A 21,272-nucleotide genomic window follows, 5' to 3' on the forward strand; every position below is an offset into this window, starting at 1 on the left:
ACATAGACACAGACAACCATTCACACTCACATTCACACCTACGGTCAATTTAGAGTCACCAGTTAACCTAACCTGCATGTCTTTGGACTGTGGGGGAAACCGGAGCACCCGGAGGAAACCCACGCGGACACGGGGAGAACATGCAAACTCCGCACAGAAAGGCCCTCGCTGGCCACGGGGCTCGAACCCGGACCTTCTTGCTGTGAGGCGACAGCGCTAACCACTACACCACCGTGCCGCCTGCTCATCAACTTATCGTGTATAAATAAAGTTATTCATCCATTCATTATGAGTTGGAAAATTATCTATCCGTCGAGTTCCCTGAAATCTCAAACTACCTGGTGCTGCAGACATCGTTCTACATGGACACACAGATGAAAACCTGAAAGAGCATGGAGAACAACTTTTTTTTTTTTTTATACGTAGCTGGATTAAAGATCTGGGGATCAGAACACTACAAGATAAATTCTGTATCGTTTTTGCCCGGGTAAATAGGAGTTTCTGTGCTTTTTGTACGCGTCTTTGCAGTGGTTGCTAGGACACTACGAGTTTTAGTATCCGGTGTAAATAAACAGGTGCTCGATTCTAAATCCTCCCTGCACTTCTCTTCCGACAGGCATCAAAGAGCCATATAATTTACCCACAAATGTATTTATTTATTCTGCTCACTGCATGTGCATGCTCTCCCCCCCCCCGTCTGTGTGTCTGCACGCACAGGTTAAATAAGGAATGTGACACAAAAATAAATAAATTAATTAAATAAAGGGCTTGTTCTTAAATTTACCCACAAATGTATTTCAGGGCTGTGAAATGGAAAAAGTGAAATCCGAGGACAACTCATTCATACATACATGCATGCATGCATGATGGCTGTTGACTCGATAGACAAATATGACAATCGCTGACTATAATCTTTTTCGTTATGTGAGCGACAATGGCTTTTGAAGCCAGCAAGAGATTTGCAATGCTTGTTGAATAGACGACAAACGTAGTCATTATGCACTGGTCTTGCATCAGGTGGAGCCTGTTGTTCTTGTTCGTGCACTCTCATGTGTCGTCTTAATCTGAAACAGCTTCTACATACCTTTAGACAAATTTGACAAGTCAGGTCATAGTGTTGAGTATATTCATCATAGTTGAGTGGAACTCTGTCAGCATGGCTTTTTTGGTGGTTCAGTAGCCCAGCCTTAGAGAGACCGGTCCTGCCACGTTGTTAACATCTTTGGCAAGATGGCGGCACTTGTATTGCAGAGTGAGGCTCAGCGTCTCTTCAGATTTTGCAAATTAGGAAGGTATGGCCAGCGGGGGTAGATTCGGTACGCCAGGACAGGTTTAACGACACAGATTGGAGTGTGTTTGCTTCCCAGGCTACCTGTGGCTCCCATCGGTGTTAAGGACACAGTCCTTAACACCAGCAAAACAAAAGAAATCATCGTGGACTTCAGGAAGGAGAAGGGAGGCACCCACACACCCCTCCACATCAACGGCATGGAGGTGGAACGTGTCTCCAGCTTCAAATTCCTGGGGACCCACATCTCAGAGAACCTGACCTGGTCTACCAATACCTCCCACCTCATCAAGAAGGCCCATCAGCGTCTCTTCTTCCTAAGAACACTGAAGAGAAACCACCTGTCTGCTGTCATCCTGGGCAACTTCTACCGCTGCGCAGTAGAGAGTATCCTGACTAACTGTGTTACAGTGTGGTATGGAAACTGCTCTGCTGCTGACCGCAAAGCACTCCAGAGGGTGGTGAAAACTGCCCAACGCATTATAGGTGCTCCACTTCCGGACATTGAGGGAGTCTACAAGAAGAGATGCGTGCGCCGGGCACGTAGCATCCTCAGAGACTCTTCCCACCCAGCCAATAGACTCTTTCAGCTCCTCCCACCCAGGAGGCGATTCAGGAGTCTGCAGACCAAAACAAGCAGATACAGGAACAGCTTCTTCCCCACAGCCGTCACCCTACTGAATTCTGCCAGCAGATGATCCTACACCCTCCTTCTACCCGTGTTGACTCTTGTTGCACTTGATAACTGCACATCTGGTTCCATAGTTGTACATATTCATCAATATTCTCTACTGTTGGATCTATTTACACAGCCAGTCTTGCATGTGTGTACACATATGTATATGCTTACATCCACACTTAAGTTTAGGTGTGCATGTATAGGTGTATATATGTATGTATATATTCTGAATGCCTATTTAACTCCTTTTATATTCACAAGACATCTGCACAGCAAGTTAGCTACTTCTGTATATAGCCTTAAGGATAATTATAATTATAACCACCCTTTTTTATAGCCCTACCTGTAGTTACTTCTCCCTTAACTACCGTACATATACTGCAAAGAGCTATTGAACATCCTATTTATTTTATCTGAACATTCTCTACTCACTATAACCATCTCATTTGCACTAGCTGTACATAACTGCATTCATCTGTACATATTGCTCATCTGTACATACTGTATTATACTGCACTTCTGCAATTTGCACTTCTGATTAGATGCTAACTGCATTTCGTTACCCTGTATGAGTAATGACAATAAAGTTGAATCTAATCTAATCTAATTCATATTGAGCGATTGCAGGATCAATGATCTCACCTTTCCTTGCCGCTCGTTTGACTTGTGCCCACCTGACTGCATTCTCATGGAACGTTTTACACCCGTTGTAAATGGTCTGTCTCCACATTCCCTGATCGCAGGCCGGAGTTTCCCAGTCATTGTCTATTTTGCACCCTACTAGAGATTCTTTAATGCAGTCTTTGAATCGCTTTCTAGGCTTGTGCTGTGGCCGAGTGCCCTGTAGCAATTCACCATACAGCATCTGCTTTGGGATTCTGTTATCCTCTAGGCGTATCACATGGCCTGTCCAGTGAAGTCTGTGACGATGAATCAGTGCTTCGATGCTGACAGAGTTAGCACTTTCAAGCACAACTGTGTCAGGTGTATATGATGACCAGTGAATTCCAAGAATTGACCTTAGGCAGCGTTGGTGAAATTCAAGAACATCAAAGTGTCTTCAGTACATGACCCAGGTTTCGCAAGAGTACAACAGGCAAGTTAGAATACATGCGTTATAGACAGACATCTTGGTGACCTTTCTCAACCCCCACTGATTCCATACCCAGTCCTTAAGAGCAGCAAAAGCCTCGGTTGCTTTCTTGGCATGACTTGATATTTTGTCATTGAGCATACAGTGGCGATTGATGGTGCTGCCAAGATACGTGAACTTCTCAACCACCTGCAGTCTGCAGCAATCCACAGAAATTGAAGGTTCAATATAGGGTTGGCCTGGAGCTGGTTGAAACATGACGACTGTTTTATCAAGGCTGATGGTAAGATATCCATGAGAGTCTGCATTTCCTGCTTGCTATGAGAGACCAGGTCACAGTCATCAGCGTAAAGATGATCACGAACCATAGTTTGAAAGGTTTTTGTTCTGGCAGCAAAACGACGAATATTAAACAGTCTGCCAGACGTACAGTACCGGATGTGGATGCCATGTGGACAGTCCTCAAACACGTGGAGAAGTACAACAGAGAAAAAGATGGAGAACAAGGTAGGGGCTACTAGGTCACCTTGCTTCACACCAGTCCCAACCTTAAATGGTTCAGAAAGTAAACTGTCAGCATTGACGGACACTTCCATATCGTCGTGGAAGGACTGAAGTACGTCAACGAAATGGTTAGGACAACCAAGTCACTTTAGAATTTCCCCACATTAAGTCTCTGTTGACCATATCGAAAGCTTTCGTCAGATCTACAAAGACCTGGAAAAAGTCCCTGATGCTGCTCATATAGCTTCTCTTGCATCTGACGAACTGTGAATATCATGTCCATAGTCCCTCTGTTAGGACGAAAGCCACACTGAGACTCTAGTAAAATGGTTTCCACAATGTGAGTGTTAAGTCATAACAATATAATTCCTACCAGGATCTTTCCTGCACAGGACAACAAAAAGTTATACCATGATAATGCCCGCATAGCTCCTTTGTCCCTTTCCCCTTATACAGAGGTATGAGGATGGCATCTTTCCAGTCCTTAGGGACATTACCTTCATTCCAGATGTTCACTATGATTGAATGCATAACTTCGGACACGTGGTCTTCACCATAACGGAAGATTTCCGCAGAAATGCCATCTTTTCCTGCTGCCTTTCCCATGTTCAGCTTACTGATGGCTGTTTTGACTTCCTTTAAAAGTAGGGGAGTCATTCATTGCCTCGACAACAGGCCATTGCTCTAAGTTGTCAAGGGCAGTTAGATCTACTTGGCTATCCCTATTCAGCAAGTCTGAGAAGTATTGTTTCCAACACTTCAAGAATTCAACCATGCTAGTGAGAAGGTCATTGCAGTTTTTTGATCTCCGTGGGGTTACTGTTGCTATTTTAGGGCCAAAGGCTTTCTTCATCAGATTATACAGCTCCTTGCTATTCCCACTATCTGCTGCTGCTTGCATTTCTGCAGCTATGCCCGACCACCAGTTGTCTTCCATCTCCCGTAATCTGCGTTGCGCACGGGATTTGGCCTCCTTGAACTGTTGGTTCAGCTGTTCTTGCAATGCTACAGGAAGGTCCTTCTGAAGTATCCGTTCATGAATCTTGTTTTTAAATCAGCCAGGATTTTTCTAATTGCCTGGTCATTTTCATTAAACCAATCACGGTTCGTGGCTGATACTAGACCAACAGTGTCTTTTGCGGCAGTGTAGATCTGATTGCGAACTGCTTCCCACGAACTTGAGTTGACTGCAGCTGATAGACGGTTTTTTAGAGCTTCCTGGGTAACAGGATCATGCAATTTTGCCACATCTAGATATTTTGGTAGTTTTATAGTCCTTCGATTCCTAGCAGGAGGCTTTATAACCAATCACATTTTGGATCATACAAGTGCGTGGTCTGTCCAACAGTCTGCACCTTTTAGGGATTTTACATTGTGGACATCCTGCATGTCACGTTGGCGAACTATGACATTAGTCTAGCAGACGCCATTGCCGAGACCTTGGATGCATCCAGATTGTCACATGATCGCCTGTGTGTTGAAATTGGGTGCTCGCAATGTGCAACTTAAACTCTGAGAAGAAGTTGCCCATTTCCATTCATTTTCCCCGTTCCAAATCTACCAAGGCAGCTCCACGTCTCCCAGGTCACAACCAACCCTGGCATGGAAATCGCCTAACAAGATGATTTCAATCAGTCCCGGGAACAGAGTTAAGAAGGTTACGGAGTTCTTCATAGAAGGCTACCTTATCAACTACATCCGAAACAAGTGTTGGGGCATACACGCTGATGATTGTAGCATAGCGACCTCCATGGAGATGTAAACGAAGGGTGATTAGCCTATCGCTGATGCCACAAGGTAACTCAGCCAAGCCAGACACCAGATTACCGTGAATTGCAAACCCAACACCTGCCTCCCTATGGTCTTCAGCTTTCCTTCCCTTCCAGAAAAAACAAACCCTCCACCCTGCTCTTCGAGTCGGCCGTCGTCAGGGAGACGCGTCTCAGACAGGGCCGTGATATCAACACCATAGCGACTGAGTTCTCTGGCTACAAGAGCTGTACGCCTAGCAGGAGATGAAGCAGTCTGACTGTCAGAGTGTTCTTACATTCCAGCAAGTGATGTTAAGTTTGATTTTTCTTTTATCCATATGATTTCAAGCGCTTGGAAGGACGTCCGCCAGCCGCACTACACAGGTCAGACTAAGTGAGACAGGCTGTGTTTAGGTCATCTTTTCTAGACCCTTCCAGATACCTGGTGAGCAGTGCTCTCCTAAAAAGGGCTGCTCAGACACCTTTGGAAGCAACCAAATGCCACCTCTGCCTCATGAAGGTGAACAAGCGACTTTATATCTACCAAAGGCCACCATGTGTGCAGGTCAGCAGCTACGTACTGCCAGTCCGTCAGACCTGTACGCGTCGCCACATCACCATCGCCACTGGACTTCTAACGCATACAGACAGAAAATGTTGCATGTCAGCAATGCCCATGCTTGGATTTAAGTCACATACAGCTTGCACAACACTGCAGTGACTCTGACTAACAAAGCTAAAAAACCCAGAGACAAGCAGATGCGAGATGTCCGGATTAGCAATGAGAGCAGGATTTATATCAGAGTTTTCCTTCTCCTAGAAAACTGCCAAAAGGCTAAGTGAGGTGTTGCCCTCAGTGGGCTAACCATGCATCTGGATACCAACCCTGGTATTTCTACATCCTCGCTCGTTAGGCTTAAAATTGCATGTTGGCTGTTGGTTCATGAGGAGCGCATCTGCCCTTTGTCAGGTCTTGTTTTTAATCCTGCAGATGACCGACAGATGGCCTGCAGATGGCCAACCACCAGTCCATGCGACAGGTTGTACTGGGTTACCAGTAGCAAAGACAGCAGTACTGACTCTGACCATACATACATACATACATACATACATACATACATACATACATACATACATACATGTACGTATGTGTGATCATGCTAAGGCTATCATGCTAAATGCAGTTACATGATGATCAGCGTGGCAAATTAAAAATAAGTTAAAACATTAATAAACATTTAGTAAAAAGTATCATGCATGATCAACAGACAAATATGAAAAGATATAAATACCTGGTAATCTGTAATTTGACAGCTTTAATTTCAACAGTTCTGTGCGTTTCTTTCCCTGCACATGATCGACCGAGCATGTTCTTCCTCCCAATCTGTATTTTGCATGCTGATGGCATAACGTGCAGTACGCCTTGCCTGGTTCCTTGATCTTTTGGATGTGTTCATAAAGATATTCGTTTCCGACTTTAAATTCCAGCCACCGCCAATTCCACGGATTCTTGATACCATTTTCCTCGTCTACTTTTTTCACACTGTCATTATTGCCATCTTCCATCTGTACAATGTCTCTCCACGACACAGACATACCGGATAAATCTTATCACTTAATCGCAAACTATATCGTCAACACGTGTTTGAAAAGAGTAACCCGAAAATGGTAAGAAAGACACAGCGTGGTGTCATAAAAAACTTGTACGATGTCGTAAAATACAGAGACACCTGGCATTAGATTCCCCCCATCCAGTAAACAATGTACTCGTCGGTGATTACAGTCCCCAACCACTAGCAGAGTACCCCCACCCCCTACATTTTTTCTGCAAAAATACACGATTTACAAAAATGGAATTTTTGCGATCAAATCCGCAGAATTCCACAAATTTTTCACAGCCCTGGTATTTATTCCACTTGAAAAGTGTACGGCAAACCAGCTACCGGATTTGGGACATGACAACATCCTGAACTATAGACCCCTTTCACATGACGTCACCGCGCCGCGAGATTTTGTTAGGCGCCATATTGGAAGACCAAGTACATGCACTCACAATATAAAACAAAGTACGAGCGAGAGTAAAGTGACACGATGGATGATAATTCTGGTTATGTGAGTACATTACCAGCTGCAGAAAGGGCACGGTATGTGGAGAAACTGGCTGTGATTGATGGGTTTGACCCATATGATAAGACTCGGGGCAAGGGAGAATGGAAACATAAGGAGGACCTGACACCAATTCTGCCATCTGTTTGCTACCCAGACATTGTAAACTATTTGTTGTTTGCACCCAGTGCCTACACTCAGTGTTCGAACTATGCCGATATTTTCGGGGGGTCCCTTTTTTCTCTTGGGGGTGTGTGTGCTTGCGCTTGTCTCAGAGGGCGGATCTCCAAACACATGAGAAGCCTATCTTACGCACATATCACGCGGACTCCACACCTCCACACACGCATCGCGTCTGAAGTCATAACTCATCAGGGGAAATCGTGTCCGCATTGGCATGTTCAAAAAACAACCTCGCGTCAACAATGATACCACACGCAAGAAAAAAAAAAAAAAAAAGTCAGGCTACTCAACAACCAACCTGGCAGCAGCGAGCAAGCCCCAAACCATCCTAAATTATTATTATTATTAAATTGTAGAAGTCTGGGAGGCTTGCTCCTCATACAGTTATCAACTTGGGGCCACTTTAGCATGTTTTAAATCTGAATTTATTGCGTTTGCTTACCTCAAAGTGTCCGCAGATCATGCACAGACTTATCCATTATAGCCACAGTTTTTTGCCAAGTCTCACACAGGTTTCTTTCAAGTCTACTGTTGGGCCAATAAATCATAAATAAAACAGCTCAGATTTGTTTGTTTAAGTCGTTTGCCACTCCACTTTATTCTCGTGGGTTCACATACCGCTGCCGTTAATTCCCCCTAATCACGAGTTTGTTGGTCTTCCAAAATGGCGCAGGGTCTGTTTACTTCCGGTTTCGGGTGACGTCAGTGAAAGGGGTCTATTTAGTATTTGGCTTCAAACTTGAAAAAAATTTGTGGCCCACTAGATGGCACTTCGCTGCCCACTAATGGGCCGCGGCCCAGTGGTTGAGAAATGTTGATTTAGAGTAGCCAATTAGCATATCTAACTGCATATCTTTGGATTGTGGAGGAAACCCTTGCAGACATGGGGAGAACATGCAAACCACACAAAAGGGCTCCCTCATTGGCTGTGAGGTTCGAACCTGGAACCTTCTTCCTTTGAGGCAACAGCATGACCCACTACACCACCATACCACCCACTGGGCTCATATTCTGGTTCAAATAGCTACACAGTTGAATTGCTTTTCATTCAGGCACAGTTTCCATGTTTGCACGGCAAAACAGTCGATGGCTCGGTGTTACTAAGGCAAACGATGTACTAGCGCACAAGCAACTTCAGAAGCGGATAGCCGGTTTCAGTGCAAGGGCCGCACCCAGGTAAGCCTATTTTTTTTTAAAGCAGTATCGCAACTTTTAAGATGGATAAATTATGAAGTTTTACTTTTAATGAAAACATGCGAGGCTACATAAGGGTGTTTGCTGATCATGGCAAGTAGAGTTCATTTTTTGGGTTTTATCTGGCTTTAAATACATCAATTGAGGCCCAATACCAATCAAAAATGATTCATTCTAGAGCTCTAAATATTGTTTACTGTGCAATCTAGGCTTCATACTCGATACATAGAAGATGGCCAGGTCTCATTTGGTTCATAAACCATGAAAGTTTCTACAGCATAGAATAGGACGCATCAGGTTCTTCTTTTCCATGAGGATGTGTGTATATTTACGCACACTTCTGATTACTGGTCTAAAAGTGTAATCATGGGGAAATCGATTATGACAAGTTGTCAATCAGACCATGCCAGATTAATTACTGATTTCAATGCAGGTGATACTTATGAAATCTCATATCATCTCTAGCCACTTTATCCTTCTACAGGGCCGCAGGCAAGCTGGATCCTATCCCAGCTGACTACGGGCGAAAGGCGGGGTATACCCTGGACAAGTCGCCAGGTCATCACAGGGCTGACACATAGACACAGACAACCATTCACACTCACATTCACACCTACGCTCAATTTAGAGTCACCAGTTAACCTAACCTGCATGTCTTTGGACTGTGGGGGAAACCGGAGCACCCGGAGGAAACCCACGCGGACACGGGGAGAACATGCAAACTCCACACAGAAAGGCCCTCGCCGGCCCCGGGGCTCGAACCCAGAACCTTCTTGCTGCGAGGCGATACTTATGAAATGTAAAGTAAAATCATTGGGCACATCTAAAAATTGACCAATATTATGCCTTGATTAAAGATTTGAGACACACAGATTTGTGTAGGGAGGAACGATGTTTGTTCTAAGCTTTCTCACCGCTGGCACATTACAATGAGAATTTATCTGGCATTCCCCAAACAACTATGAGCCAAATCTCTCTCTATATCAGATGGCTCGTAAACACTGTGGTCTTTTTGAAAGTGCCCCACTCTCTGCGATCTTCTGCCATCCTTGACGCCTCTGCCAGGCTTGTGTGTCCACCTAGTGATGTCTCGTTGCCATGTTTGTGGGGGTATGCCTCTTCGTCTCTTTCCAGGTGCTTTTCCTTGGATGAAGACTTTCTCTAGTCCTTCATGTCGGACGGCATGGCCAAAAAACCCCATCTTTCTTTTCACAATTTGTTCTCGGAGCATCATCTTGGTATTCAACGTTTCTAGAACCCAAACACTGGTTCGATGTTCTCTCCATAAGGTTCTAAGCAAGCGCCTGTATGCCCATATCTCAAATGCATCGACCTTCTTCTCAATTTGCTTGGCCATTGCCCATGATTCACATCCATAGGTGGCAATAGCAAATGCGGTTGCTCTGATAATTTTGAGCTTTAAGTTGTTACTGATTGCTTGGCTCTTCCAGATGGTACACAGGCTTTGAATTTTATTCTTCGTAATGGCAAGCCTTCTAATTGCTTCCTGCTTACACCTTTACCTCGGGGTTAATACTTGAGCCCAGGTAAACAAATTCTTCCATTTCTTCTAATGTAACTCCAAAGTTGATGTTGGCTCTGCCATTTCTGTTTGGGTCGATTACCATCATCTTAAGGGGTGTTCACATGGCACATATTTGCATCGATGCTGCACCGATGTATTTTGTTGCGATATATCTTACACCGGTGTAAATTTTCTGGAGCGTTTACATGTCACAAACCTGCTTACTAGAGAGAAGCGTGTTAGCACCGGTGCAGCCCCACTTGCGTTCACACGGCAGTTTTTGTGACCGTGCTATACAATAGTAATAATGCGGAAATGAAATATGCGCATGCGTGAAAATGTACTTCCTTTTCCCGGTTGTCATGGCATCACCAAGCACCGGGAAAACAACATGGATGAAGACACCAGTGTTGCCAGATAATGCTGACGTTTTCCAGCCCAAAATATGTTCAAATCCGCCAAAATGCACTTAAAACCACCCAATCTGGCAACACTGGAAGACACGCAGTTCTGTTGTTGTTGATATTCGCCATTTTGGAAACGCAAAATACCAGGATGCAAATTATGCAATGCCCGTATGTAATCAACTCTCCTCACGCGTAGCGAGTCTACCCCGTAGCGTTCAGACGTCCCATTTTATATCGGTGCTGCCCCGCAAACTAGCATTTACTCCGGAGTAAATTTCTTAAACCACCTCCCGAGCAGGGTTAGATTTGCACCGGTTTAAGCAGCTTTCAGGGGCTACACCGCTATAACTTTGTACCGTGTGAACGCTCTACCGGGGCAGCCCCGGTGCTACACCGGGGTAAAAGTTGCCTTGTGAACACCCCTATATGGCCCTTTTCCACTACCCTTTTTCAGCTCACTTCAGCCCGACACGGCTCGCGTTTCGACTACCAAAAAACAGCACGACTCAGCTCGCTTCAGCCCTGCTTAGCCCCTAAAACTCGCACCGTTTTGGAGTGGGGCTGAAGCGAGCCAAACCGAGCCGAGTGAGGCTGGGGGCGTGAGCAGACACTCCCCTGTGCACTGATTGGTGAGGAGGAGTGTCCTCACACGCCCACACACGCCCCGCGAGCACGCTGGGATCTGTAAACACCGCAAACCCGGAAGAAGAAGAATTACGAGAATTTCTGAAGCCTTATGCGCCTCGCCTCATCTATACGCTCTTGCCAGTATCTGTTGGCGTTGTCGGTGACAACAAGCCACAGCACCAAGACCAGCAACACTAACGACTCCATGTCCATGTTTATTGTTTACTATCCGGGTCGTGAGACTACCGCTTAAAAGCTCACTGATGTCACTGTTTGCGCTGCTTAACGACATCACGTGACGTCCACCCACTTTCGCTAACTCCACCCAATGTGTCCACCCACTTCCAGCCAGCACGGTTCAGCGCGGTTGAAGTCGAAATGCAACTCCAACAGCCCCACTCAGCTCGACTCAGCACGGCACGGCTCAGCCGCGTTTGTAGTGGAAAAGCGGCAATAGTCTGTCTGGTGTTTAAGAGCAGGCCTTTCTCTTCACTAATTTATGAGCTAAATAAATCACTCATATCTCTAATGCTGAAATGCATCACATTTCTGAATAAAACAGCCAAAAAGACTACAATAGTGAGGGATTTTCACACCAATGCACATTTTTTCAAATCTAACTTGGGCAGTTGAATGCACACAAAGAGAAACCAGTCCTACATCCTGTTACAGGATCTGTACTTCGTTCCTGGTGAAGATGAGATCTTTTTAAATGGAAGTTGTTTAACATGTATGGCAACATAGGGGTGTTTCTTTAAGCAAATGAGTGCTTTGCACAAGCAGAGCAATTTAGAACGTGTAACGTTTACCAACACCCATTAAATACACAAGTACTGCTGCGTATACGGTACTGGTGTTAGAAATGCCATTTGTTGAGCATAACCTTTAGAACTTTACACACATTTTGATAAACGAAACCCCTGATCTTCATTTTCGCACTGGAGATCATTAAACAAAGTTTATTTGAAAAAGACAAGCTTATTAGCCCCATGACAAAAATGCAGTAAATTTGACTGAGCATGTCAAAGGCCACATTACAGTTTCAGTTTAACTCTTAATACAGCACACAACTGCTTTATGTTTAAATTAGGGCTATCGAAGTTAACACGATAATGCGTAAACGCAAATTTCTTTTAACGGCACTTTTTTTTTTTTTGGACGCACGATTAACACATGTACATTCTGTGCCCCTTCCCATGTAGTTTGGGAAATCAGGAAGTGACATACCACAAGCGAGCGATGTCATGAGTAGCTGGTTGATGCAAGCTGTGATAAAGTGCACTTATTCAAATTCAAACAAACCCTATTTGTCCCCTAGGGACAATTTAAAGGCGCACAGAGTAGTACAGTTAGACACAATGATAATAAAAAATATATATTAAACGTAAAAATTGACAGTGTGCAAGGTGGCAGTATGAGGATAAATAACTACAGTGGTACAATATGTATAAATATGATAAAAAAGAAAAAAAAAAAAAGAAAAAAGAGTATACACACAACAATATCGTGTGGTGCAGTTTGCTTATGAGGTACTTATGTACAGAATCAACTGATATTGTTGCATTCTGACTGTTTACATAAAATGTGTGTATATTTGATACGCTTTTGATGGTCCAGAGGGGAGAAAAGATGATGTGTGAAAGCATATACCTCACTTTTGTTTATAAATGCCTTCAGACCTCAAGAATGGCATAAGAATAGTTTTAAGCGTTCATATAAATCTAATCGTAAAAATTACTATATTAAAGTGATTCATATAGGTAGCGGTCTGAGTGAATGCCCTTGATGTCTGTAACGTCACAGCAGGAAGTCTATCGGTCTCATCACCATTTCCACTATACTAAGAAACAGAGCTGACTGCAACTCCGATCCTCCATTTTGAGCTAATTTATCGCCATGCCACGTAGATGTGCTGCTGGCGGGTGCAGCAACATGACAGAAGGTGGATTTACGTTGCATTCATGGCCCAAAAATGTTCAAACTGCAAAGATTTGGATGCGTTTTGCGAGAAGTTCATGGGCACACTGGGCGCCTATGAAGCGGTCTCTCCTCTGCTCTGCACATTTTACTGAAGACTCGTACGAAACCTCTGATCTGTTGCAGTGTTGGCTATAAGCCTGTATTGAAAGAGGGTGCAGTACCAACAACTAAATAAAACTACAAAAAAAGTATTTTTATTTTAAAGGAAAGTGAGTTCAGTTGCACCAGTCCTCCCGGAGTGAGCCGAGGGTTGTTGCTAAAACCCAGGACGGAATGGGACGTGACATATCGCTCGGGCAGTGACCTCCCTGTGGTGGTTGCTCAAACCGGTGACATCCCGTTCCGTTCCAGGTTTTAGTAATTGCCTGAGCAGAGCAGTAATGGCGGAGTACTCAGTAATGGAGAGAATGGAGAAAGAGTGGACCAGCCGTCTGATTTCTAAACTGGATATTGCTGCCATCTCTCCCTTACGTGGAAGAAGCGAATAAACGGAGAACTGAACAAACAACTGAAAGTCAGATTGTTTCAAAACAAAATCGGCCACAAGGTCGGCCGTCAAGAAGCGAGAACACAGACGGGTAAGCTCCGACTCTCGTTTGGATAAAAAAAACAACACGTTGTTTACCTGCATTTAGATTAATACATGTAACTTGTATTGTGTGTTTAAGTTACCGGTATAAGATTATTTAATTTGCTTCAGAATGCGATTGTCTCAGTTCGTCTGATTATTTAATTAGCCTTTTACGTTTTATCAGTGAAAATGCATGCATGTACATGTATGTTGCATAAGTTATAACACCCATCCTGTTTTAATGAGAGTCAACCCACAATCAGTGAAGTCAAATCAGTCTTAGTTGAGCAAGTCGGTAACGGGATTTCATACTTTCACCATAAAGTTTTATTTATATGACTTTGGTCGATAGCTGTAAAAGGCCTCGGCCTTAAAACCGGTTCCCGCTGTGACGTCACGCACTCAGGGCTGGCTGGGTCAGCGGGGCAGCGCGAATGCCAACTTTGTGGTTGATTTAAACTCTCAAAAATATATTTTTTTAATTCCCATTTATGCAGCATACAAGAGTCAAGGATGGAGATACTATCCACTCAGAAATTTATTTAAAAATAAAAGTTCTGCGCATCTCCTTTAATGTCCAGGTGTGTGTGTGTGTGTGTGTGTGTGTGTGTGTGTGTGTGTGTGTGTGTGTGTAAGCACAAAGGCTGCACATGAGTGAGAGAGAAACGTGTGAGTGATGTAAAAGTGTTTATAAATGCAGTTTTTGCTCCTGAGTGTACTGTATATTTACCAGTGAGTTTTTGCATTTTATTGGAAAAGATCTTTATGAGCTGTATGACTTAACAAATGGATTTATTGGGTTTTGTATTTTTATTTTCTTTGCTTAAACATGGCCACAACTGTTGTCCAGAGTCCACACCACCGAGTTGTTTAGTTTATTTTATTGTATAGTTTGAGGCTGGAAGTTAAAGGAACAGTCCACCGTAATTCCATAATGAAATATGTTCTTATCTGAATTGAGACGAGCTGCTCCGTACCTCTCCGAGCTTTGCGCGACCTCCCAGTCAGTCAGACGCAGTCAGACGCGCTGTCACTCCTGTTAGCAATGTAGCTAGGCTCAGCATGGCCAATGGTATTTTTTGGGGCTGTAGTTAGATGCGACCAAACTCTTCCACGTTTTTCCTGTTTACATAGGTTTATATGACCAGTGACATGAAACAAGTTCAGTTACACAAATTGAAACGTGGCGATTTTCTATGCTATGGAAAGTCCGCACTATAATGACAGGCATACTAACACCTTCTGCGCATTTCGGCAGCACATTGATATCTGAGCTCCGTATCAATGCGCTGCCGAAGCGCGCAGAAGGTGTTAGTACGCCTGTCATTATAGTGCGGACTTTCCATAGCATAGAAAATCGCCACGTTTCAATTTGTGTAACTGAACTTGTTTCATATCACTGGTCATATAAACCTATGTAAACAGGAAAAACGCGGAAGAGTTTGGTCGCATCTAACTACAGCCCCAAAAAATACCACTGGCCATGCTGAGCCTAGCTACATTGCTAACAGGAGTGACAGCGCGTCTGACTGCGTCTGACTGACTGGGAGGTCGCGCAAATCTCGGAGAGGTACGGAGCAGCTCGTCTCAATTCAGATAAGAGCATATTTCATTATGGAAGTACGGTGGACTGTTCCTTTAAGGACAGAACTAGAGGAAAATACTGCATTGTTTTGTTCACACTGAATTGTGCGAAACCCTCAAAATTATAAAGTTAACACTGCTTTATTTTATTTTTAAATGCAGTGGGGGAATAAAATACCCACAAAAATCATTTTTGCTGTGTCCAGCCTTATCCTTCCTGACCTGGCCACGTACATTTGCATAAAGGAAGCAGATTTGTCCACGCCCACTCTACAAAAACATGAAAAATATCCCTTTAAGGTACATTTGGAACAGATTTATTAAAAAAAAAAAATTAACCGTGAGTTAACTTCGGACAATAATGCGATTAAATCCAGGGTGTTCCAAAAAAAAAAAAAAAAAAAATTGATATAATTTCACAATCTAGTAACTTTGCAACTTCTTGTTCAATTGACCTCAAATTTTAACAGCATGTGTGGAAACAGGTCCAATTTTTATGTTTCTTTTTTGTTTGTATTTTTTTAGGTATAGAAATGCCATTCACTGGAAAAGAAAAGGCGTTTTGTGTGTTACAGTACACTCGAACACAGTCGAACAAGACTGTACAGAGTGCATTTATGAGAGAGTTCTCTAAAAATGCACCGACTGCAATGCAGATTTGGACACGGCACAAAAAGTTCCAAGAGGAAAAGTGTGCGCGCGCGCGCCGTGTCTCAGACGTGACGCATATTGAAAATTTGTGAAATCGTTCATGGAATCCACATAACTTTTTGAATTTCTCATTCAATTTTTGAGAAATAAATCCTACGTCGCTCAACATTAAGCCTGTTCAGTTTCATTTGCCTGGGCTATGTGGTTTCTGGGATATTTACATTTCAATTATTATATTTTTTGAAACGCCCTGCATTTTAATCGATTGACAGCCCTCGTTTAAATGAATGAAAACAAAGAATAAAGCCAGACTACACATTCATTAGTGAAACAGTCTTTTCAAGGATAAAAACAAATCTCCTGTATATACCACCTCCACAAACCTCAAATATCAGGATTTCAATTCTGCCCCTAACTATCAGAACGACCAAAAAGCACATTTTTAGTAAACTTAGGCCCACACCAATTTAATTAGTTGGTTCTCGGATTTTTTCAGGAAAAATATGAAGCAAGCGTGCGAAAAAAAAAAAAAAAATGCTCTGATGGTAAAATTAGCGGTGGAAATAGAGGACTTTCATAATAGAGAAACAAAAAGACAATACATTATTCTTACACATTTCATATGGCTCTTTTAATAGCTTATCTTATTTCCACTCGTATGCATTAAGGGCTAGCTCTGGCTGTACGTCTTATCAGGCAAACCAGTAAACAGATAGGCTAAATAAACGATTGAATTACAGTCAATTGAACATCTACAATGCACTGAAAAAAAAGATCTGACCAGGAGTAGGCTACTTCTGATCGCTAAATACTTCGAATGATTTTTTGTTTGGGGCGGCACGGTGGTGTAGTGGTTAGCGCTGTCGCCTCACAGCAAGAAGGTCCTGGGTTCGAGCCCCGTGGCCGGCGAGGGCCTTTCTGTGTGGAGTTTGCATGTTCTCCCCGTGCCTGCGTGGGTTTCCTCCGGGTGCTCCGGTTTCCCCCACAGTCCAAAGACATGCAGGTTAGGTTAACTGGTGACTCTAAATTGACCGTAGGTGTGAATGTGAGTGTGAATGGTTGTCTGTGTCTATGTGTCAGCCCTGTGATGACCTGGCGACTTGTCCAGGGTGTACCCCGCCTTTCGCCCGTAGTCAGCTGGGATAGGCTCCAGCTTGCCTGCGACCCTGTAGAACAGGATAAAGCGGCTAGAGATAATGAGATGAGATTTTTTGTTTGCCCCTCACATCAATCAATGAAATATATAAATCAAACCCACCTCTGCAGAGTTGTTGTAGTCCGAGTTAGCACGTCGCAGGGTAACAAGCTCACGGCATCTTGAGTACAACTGTGCAAAGTTTTCCCCCTCTTGAATTTCGACACACCTGTCAAAGATTTTACGCTTCCGTTCGCTGAATATCCTAACAATCACAAACGAGGCTTTGCAGGATTCCCCTCCACAGCCATGTTTCTTCCACAAGTCTTTATCTAAAGTGAAAGGGGCGATTTGATTGGTTTTCGACGTCACGTGACCTCAACCTGCAGTCGATTTCGATTTTATTTTTTTTCCCATTTTGCATTTTCTTCAAGCGGTGATTCTGAGAACCAACTAATCGAATTGGTGTGGCCTTAGGCCATAAGTGGTCTTAAAGTCTACTGCCATCATCACACCTCTGATGTTTCTCATGATGAGAGAAGCTTGTAGATATTCCTGTAATGCTTTACTATCATTAGACCCATTAGTAACACACCGTACTTTACTCTAGGGCTGTTGAGTTATAACTTGGGTAAGGAATAAAGCACTGGGTGGTGTGCTGCTGTCGGAAAATAATCAGCGATGAAGGGGTGTGATGCGACTCGACTCAACCCAGCACAGGGTTAAAAGGGGATTAACTGTCCTGTATCAACATTACCAGAACTTATTAGGTTTAGATTTTGAGAAGCATCCACCATACTAGTCCCCGTGTTAGATGTTACTATGGAAACAGTGATGTATTAATATAATTAATACATAATAGAAACCTGTGTTTTGCCTTGCAGCTGGAACTATCTGACCAATCAGATTCAAGAATTCACCAGCGCTGTGGCATTTATGCATATAGCTGTCCAAAAAAAAAATAATAATCTACTTGCACTATTCTATAGTATGCTGTACATCACTGACTACTGTATTAAACTGAGAAATAATACAGTGCCTTGCAAAAGTATTCATCCCCCTTCGTGTTTGTCCTGTTTTGTCGCATTACAAGCTGGAATTAAAATGGATTTTTGGAGGGTTAGCACCATTTGATTTACGCAACATGGCTACAACTTTAAAGCTGCATGTTTTATTGTGACAAAAACAATAAGATGGGAAAAAAAAAAAAAAGAAATCTGGAGTGTGCATAGGTATTCACACCCCCCCCCAAAGTCAATACTTTGTAGAGCCACCTTTTGCTGCAATTACAGCTGCAAGTCTCTTGGGGTATGTCTCTATTAGCTTAGCACATCTAGCCACTGGGATTTTTGCCCATTCTTCAAGGCAAAACTGCTCCTACTCCTTCAAGTTAGATAGGTTGTGTTGGTGTACAGCAATCTTCAAGTTATCCCACAGATTCTCAATTGGATTGAGGTCTGGGCTTTGATTAGGCCATTCCAAGACATTTAAATGTTTCCCTTTAAACCACTCCAGTGTAGCTTTAGCAGTATGTTTAGGGTCATTGTCCTGCTGGAACATGAACCTTCATCCCAGTCTCAAACCTCTGGCTGACTCAAACAGGTTTTCCTCCAGAATTGCCCTGTATTTAGTGCCATCCATCTTTCCTTCAGTCCTGACCAGCTTTCCTGTCCCTGCCGATGAAAAACATCCCCACAGCATGATGCTGCCACCACCATGCTTCATTGTAGGAATGGTGTTGGGTTTGTGCCACACATGGTATTTCCCATGATGGCCAAAAAGTTCAATTTTAGACTCATTTGACCAGAGAATCTTCTTCCATGTGTTTGGAGTGTGCGCCACATGCTGTTGGGCAAACGCAATTTTTTTTTTTTTTTAAGCAATGACTTTTCTGACCACTCTTCCATAAAGCCCCACTTTGAGGAGTGTAAAGCTTAAAGTGGTCCTCTGGACAGATACTCCCATCTCCGCTGTGGCTCTCTGCAGCTCATTCAGCATCATCTTTGGTGTCTTTGTTGCATCTCTGATTAATGCCCTCCTTGCCCGCTCTGTGAGTTTTGGTGGGCGGCTTTCTCGTCAGGTTTGTAGTGGTGCCATGTTCTTTCCATTTTGCTATAATGGATTTAATGGTGCTCTGTGGGATATTCAAAGTTTGGGATTTTTTTTTTTTATAACCCAACCCTGATCTCCACAACTTTGTCTCTGACCTGTTTGGAGGCTCCTTGGTTCTCATGTTGCTTGCTTAGTAGCGTTGCAGAGTCAGAGTCCTTCCAGAACAGGTTGATTTATACAGACATCATGTGACACTGATTGCACACAGGTGGATCTTAATCAACTAATTATGTGACTTGTGAAGTGAATTGGTTGGACCAGCTCTTATTTAGGGGTTTCATACTTATGCGCACTCCAGATTTCTATTTCTCTCATCTCATTATCTCTAGCCGCTTTATCCTTCTACAGGGTCGCAGGCAAGCTGGAGCCTATCCCAGCTGACTACGGGTGAAAGGCGGGGTACACCCTGGACAAGTCGCCAGGTCATCACAGGGCTGACACATAGACACAGACAACCATTCACACTCACATTCACACCTACGGTCAATTTAGAGTCACCAGTTAACCTAACCTGCATGTCTTTGGACTGTGGGGGAAACCGGAGCACCCGGAGGAAACCCACGCGGACACGGGGAGAACATGCAAACTCCACACAGAAAGGCCCTCGCCGGCCCCGGGGCTCGAACCCAGGACCTTCTTGCTGTGAGGCGACAGCGCTAACCACTACACCACCGTGCCGCCCAGATTTCTATTTATTCATCTTAATTATTGCTTGTCTCACAATTAAAAAAAAAAAAAAAAATGCACCTTTAAAACGGTAGGCATGTTGTGTAAATCAAATGGTGTTAACCCTCCAAAAATCCATTTTAATTCCAGCTTGTAATGTGACAACAGGACAAACACCAAGGGGGATGAATACTTTTGCAAGACACTGTATGCGTAGCTAGCCAACATCAGGCAGCACTAAATGTAACTCCACACGATTTATATGTTTATTCATAATTTCTAACATAAAACAAACCAGTTAGCATTTGAAAATATTCGACAAACAGTCTAGATTAGATCACAGGAGCAAATTTTCAGTATTAGGTTCATACTATGCGATGTATTCAAGCACAAAGTTCTTGCAAATTCAACTTATATTAAGCATGATGCAAAAATCTAAGAAAACTGTAGTTTTTCTGTTGAAGCCTGTTTCTTCAGGGCGTTGACCATCTTACCTTAGAGTCCAGTTTCTGTTTCACAAAGGCTCCGTTAGCAGCAGTTAGGACGTCGTTCATCAAGATGAATATATAGCCCTGTAGGTCAAAGGACAGGTCGGCACTGGACAAAACAGAAGCGGGACACAAGCACATACACAGGCATTAATTAAAACGTCAGAGCCACAGCTGAGTATTTTCCGACCATCAAAATCGTGGCGACATGGTATGAAAACCCTTTTGGTACTACAATTGTCTGCAGAGTGAAAAATGCTACAAGTAGCTAATAAAACTCAAATGAGACAAACATTAATTCGGCAATGATGATGTACTGGAATGGCACCATCATCCATCCATCCATCCATTATCAGTAACCGCTTATCCTACGCAGGGTCGCAGGCAAGCTGGAGCCTATCCCAGCTGACTGTGGGCGAGAGGCAGGGTACACCCTGGACAAGTCGCCAGGTCATCACAGGGCTGACACATAGACAACCATTCACACTCACATTCACACCTACGGTCAATTTAGAGTCACCAGTTAACCTAACCTGCATGTCTTTGGACTGTGGGGGAAACCGGAGCACCCGGAGGAAACCCACGCGGACACGGGGAGAACATGCAAACTCCATACAGAAAGGCCCACATCAGCCGCTGGGCTCGAACCCAAAACCTTCTTGCTGTAAGGCGACAGTGCTAACCACTACACCACCGATGGCACTATCATGTGCCTACTATCATGTTTT

The 21,272-nt window shown here is 43.6% G+C and overlaps 1 protein-coding gene across 2 annotated transcripts in view; it reads right to left on the reverse strand.

Annotated features, from left to right (window-relative positions):
• The window catches only part of slc35d1a (solute carrier family 35 member D1a), a 99,524-nt gene that overhangs the window by 20,750 nt on the left and 57,502 nt on the right, over positions 1-21,272 (reverse strand). For both annotated transcript variants that reach the window (XM_060920016.1, XM_060920017.1), the window contains exon 7: positions 20,551-20,653. In XM_060920016.1, the coding sequence (XP_060775999.1) occupies positions 20,551-20,653 (103 nt within the window). The remainder of the gene's footprint in view (positions 1-20,550; positions 20,654-21,272) is intronic.

This window comes from Neoarius graeffei, chromosome 4 (assembly GCF_027579695.1).
Source record: "Neoarius graeffei isolate fNeoGra1 chromosome 4, fNeoGra1.pri, whole genome shotgun sequence".
NCBI classification, from domain to species: Eukaryota; Metazoa; Chordata; class Actinopteri; order Siluriformes; family Ariidae; genus Neoarius; species Neoarius graeffei.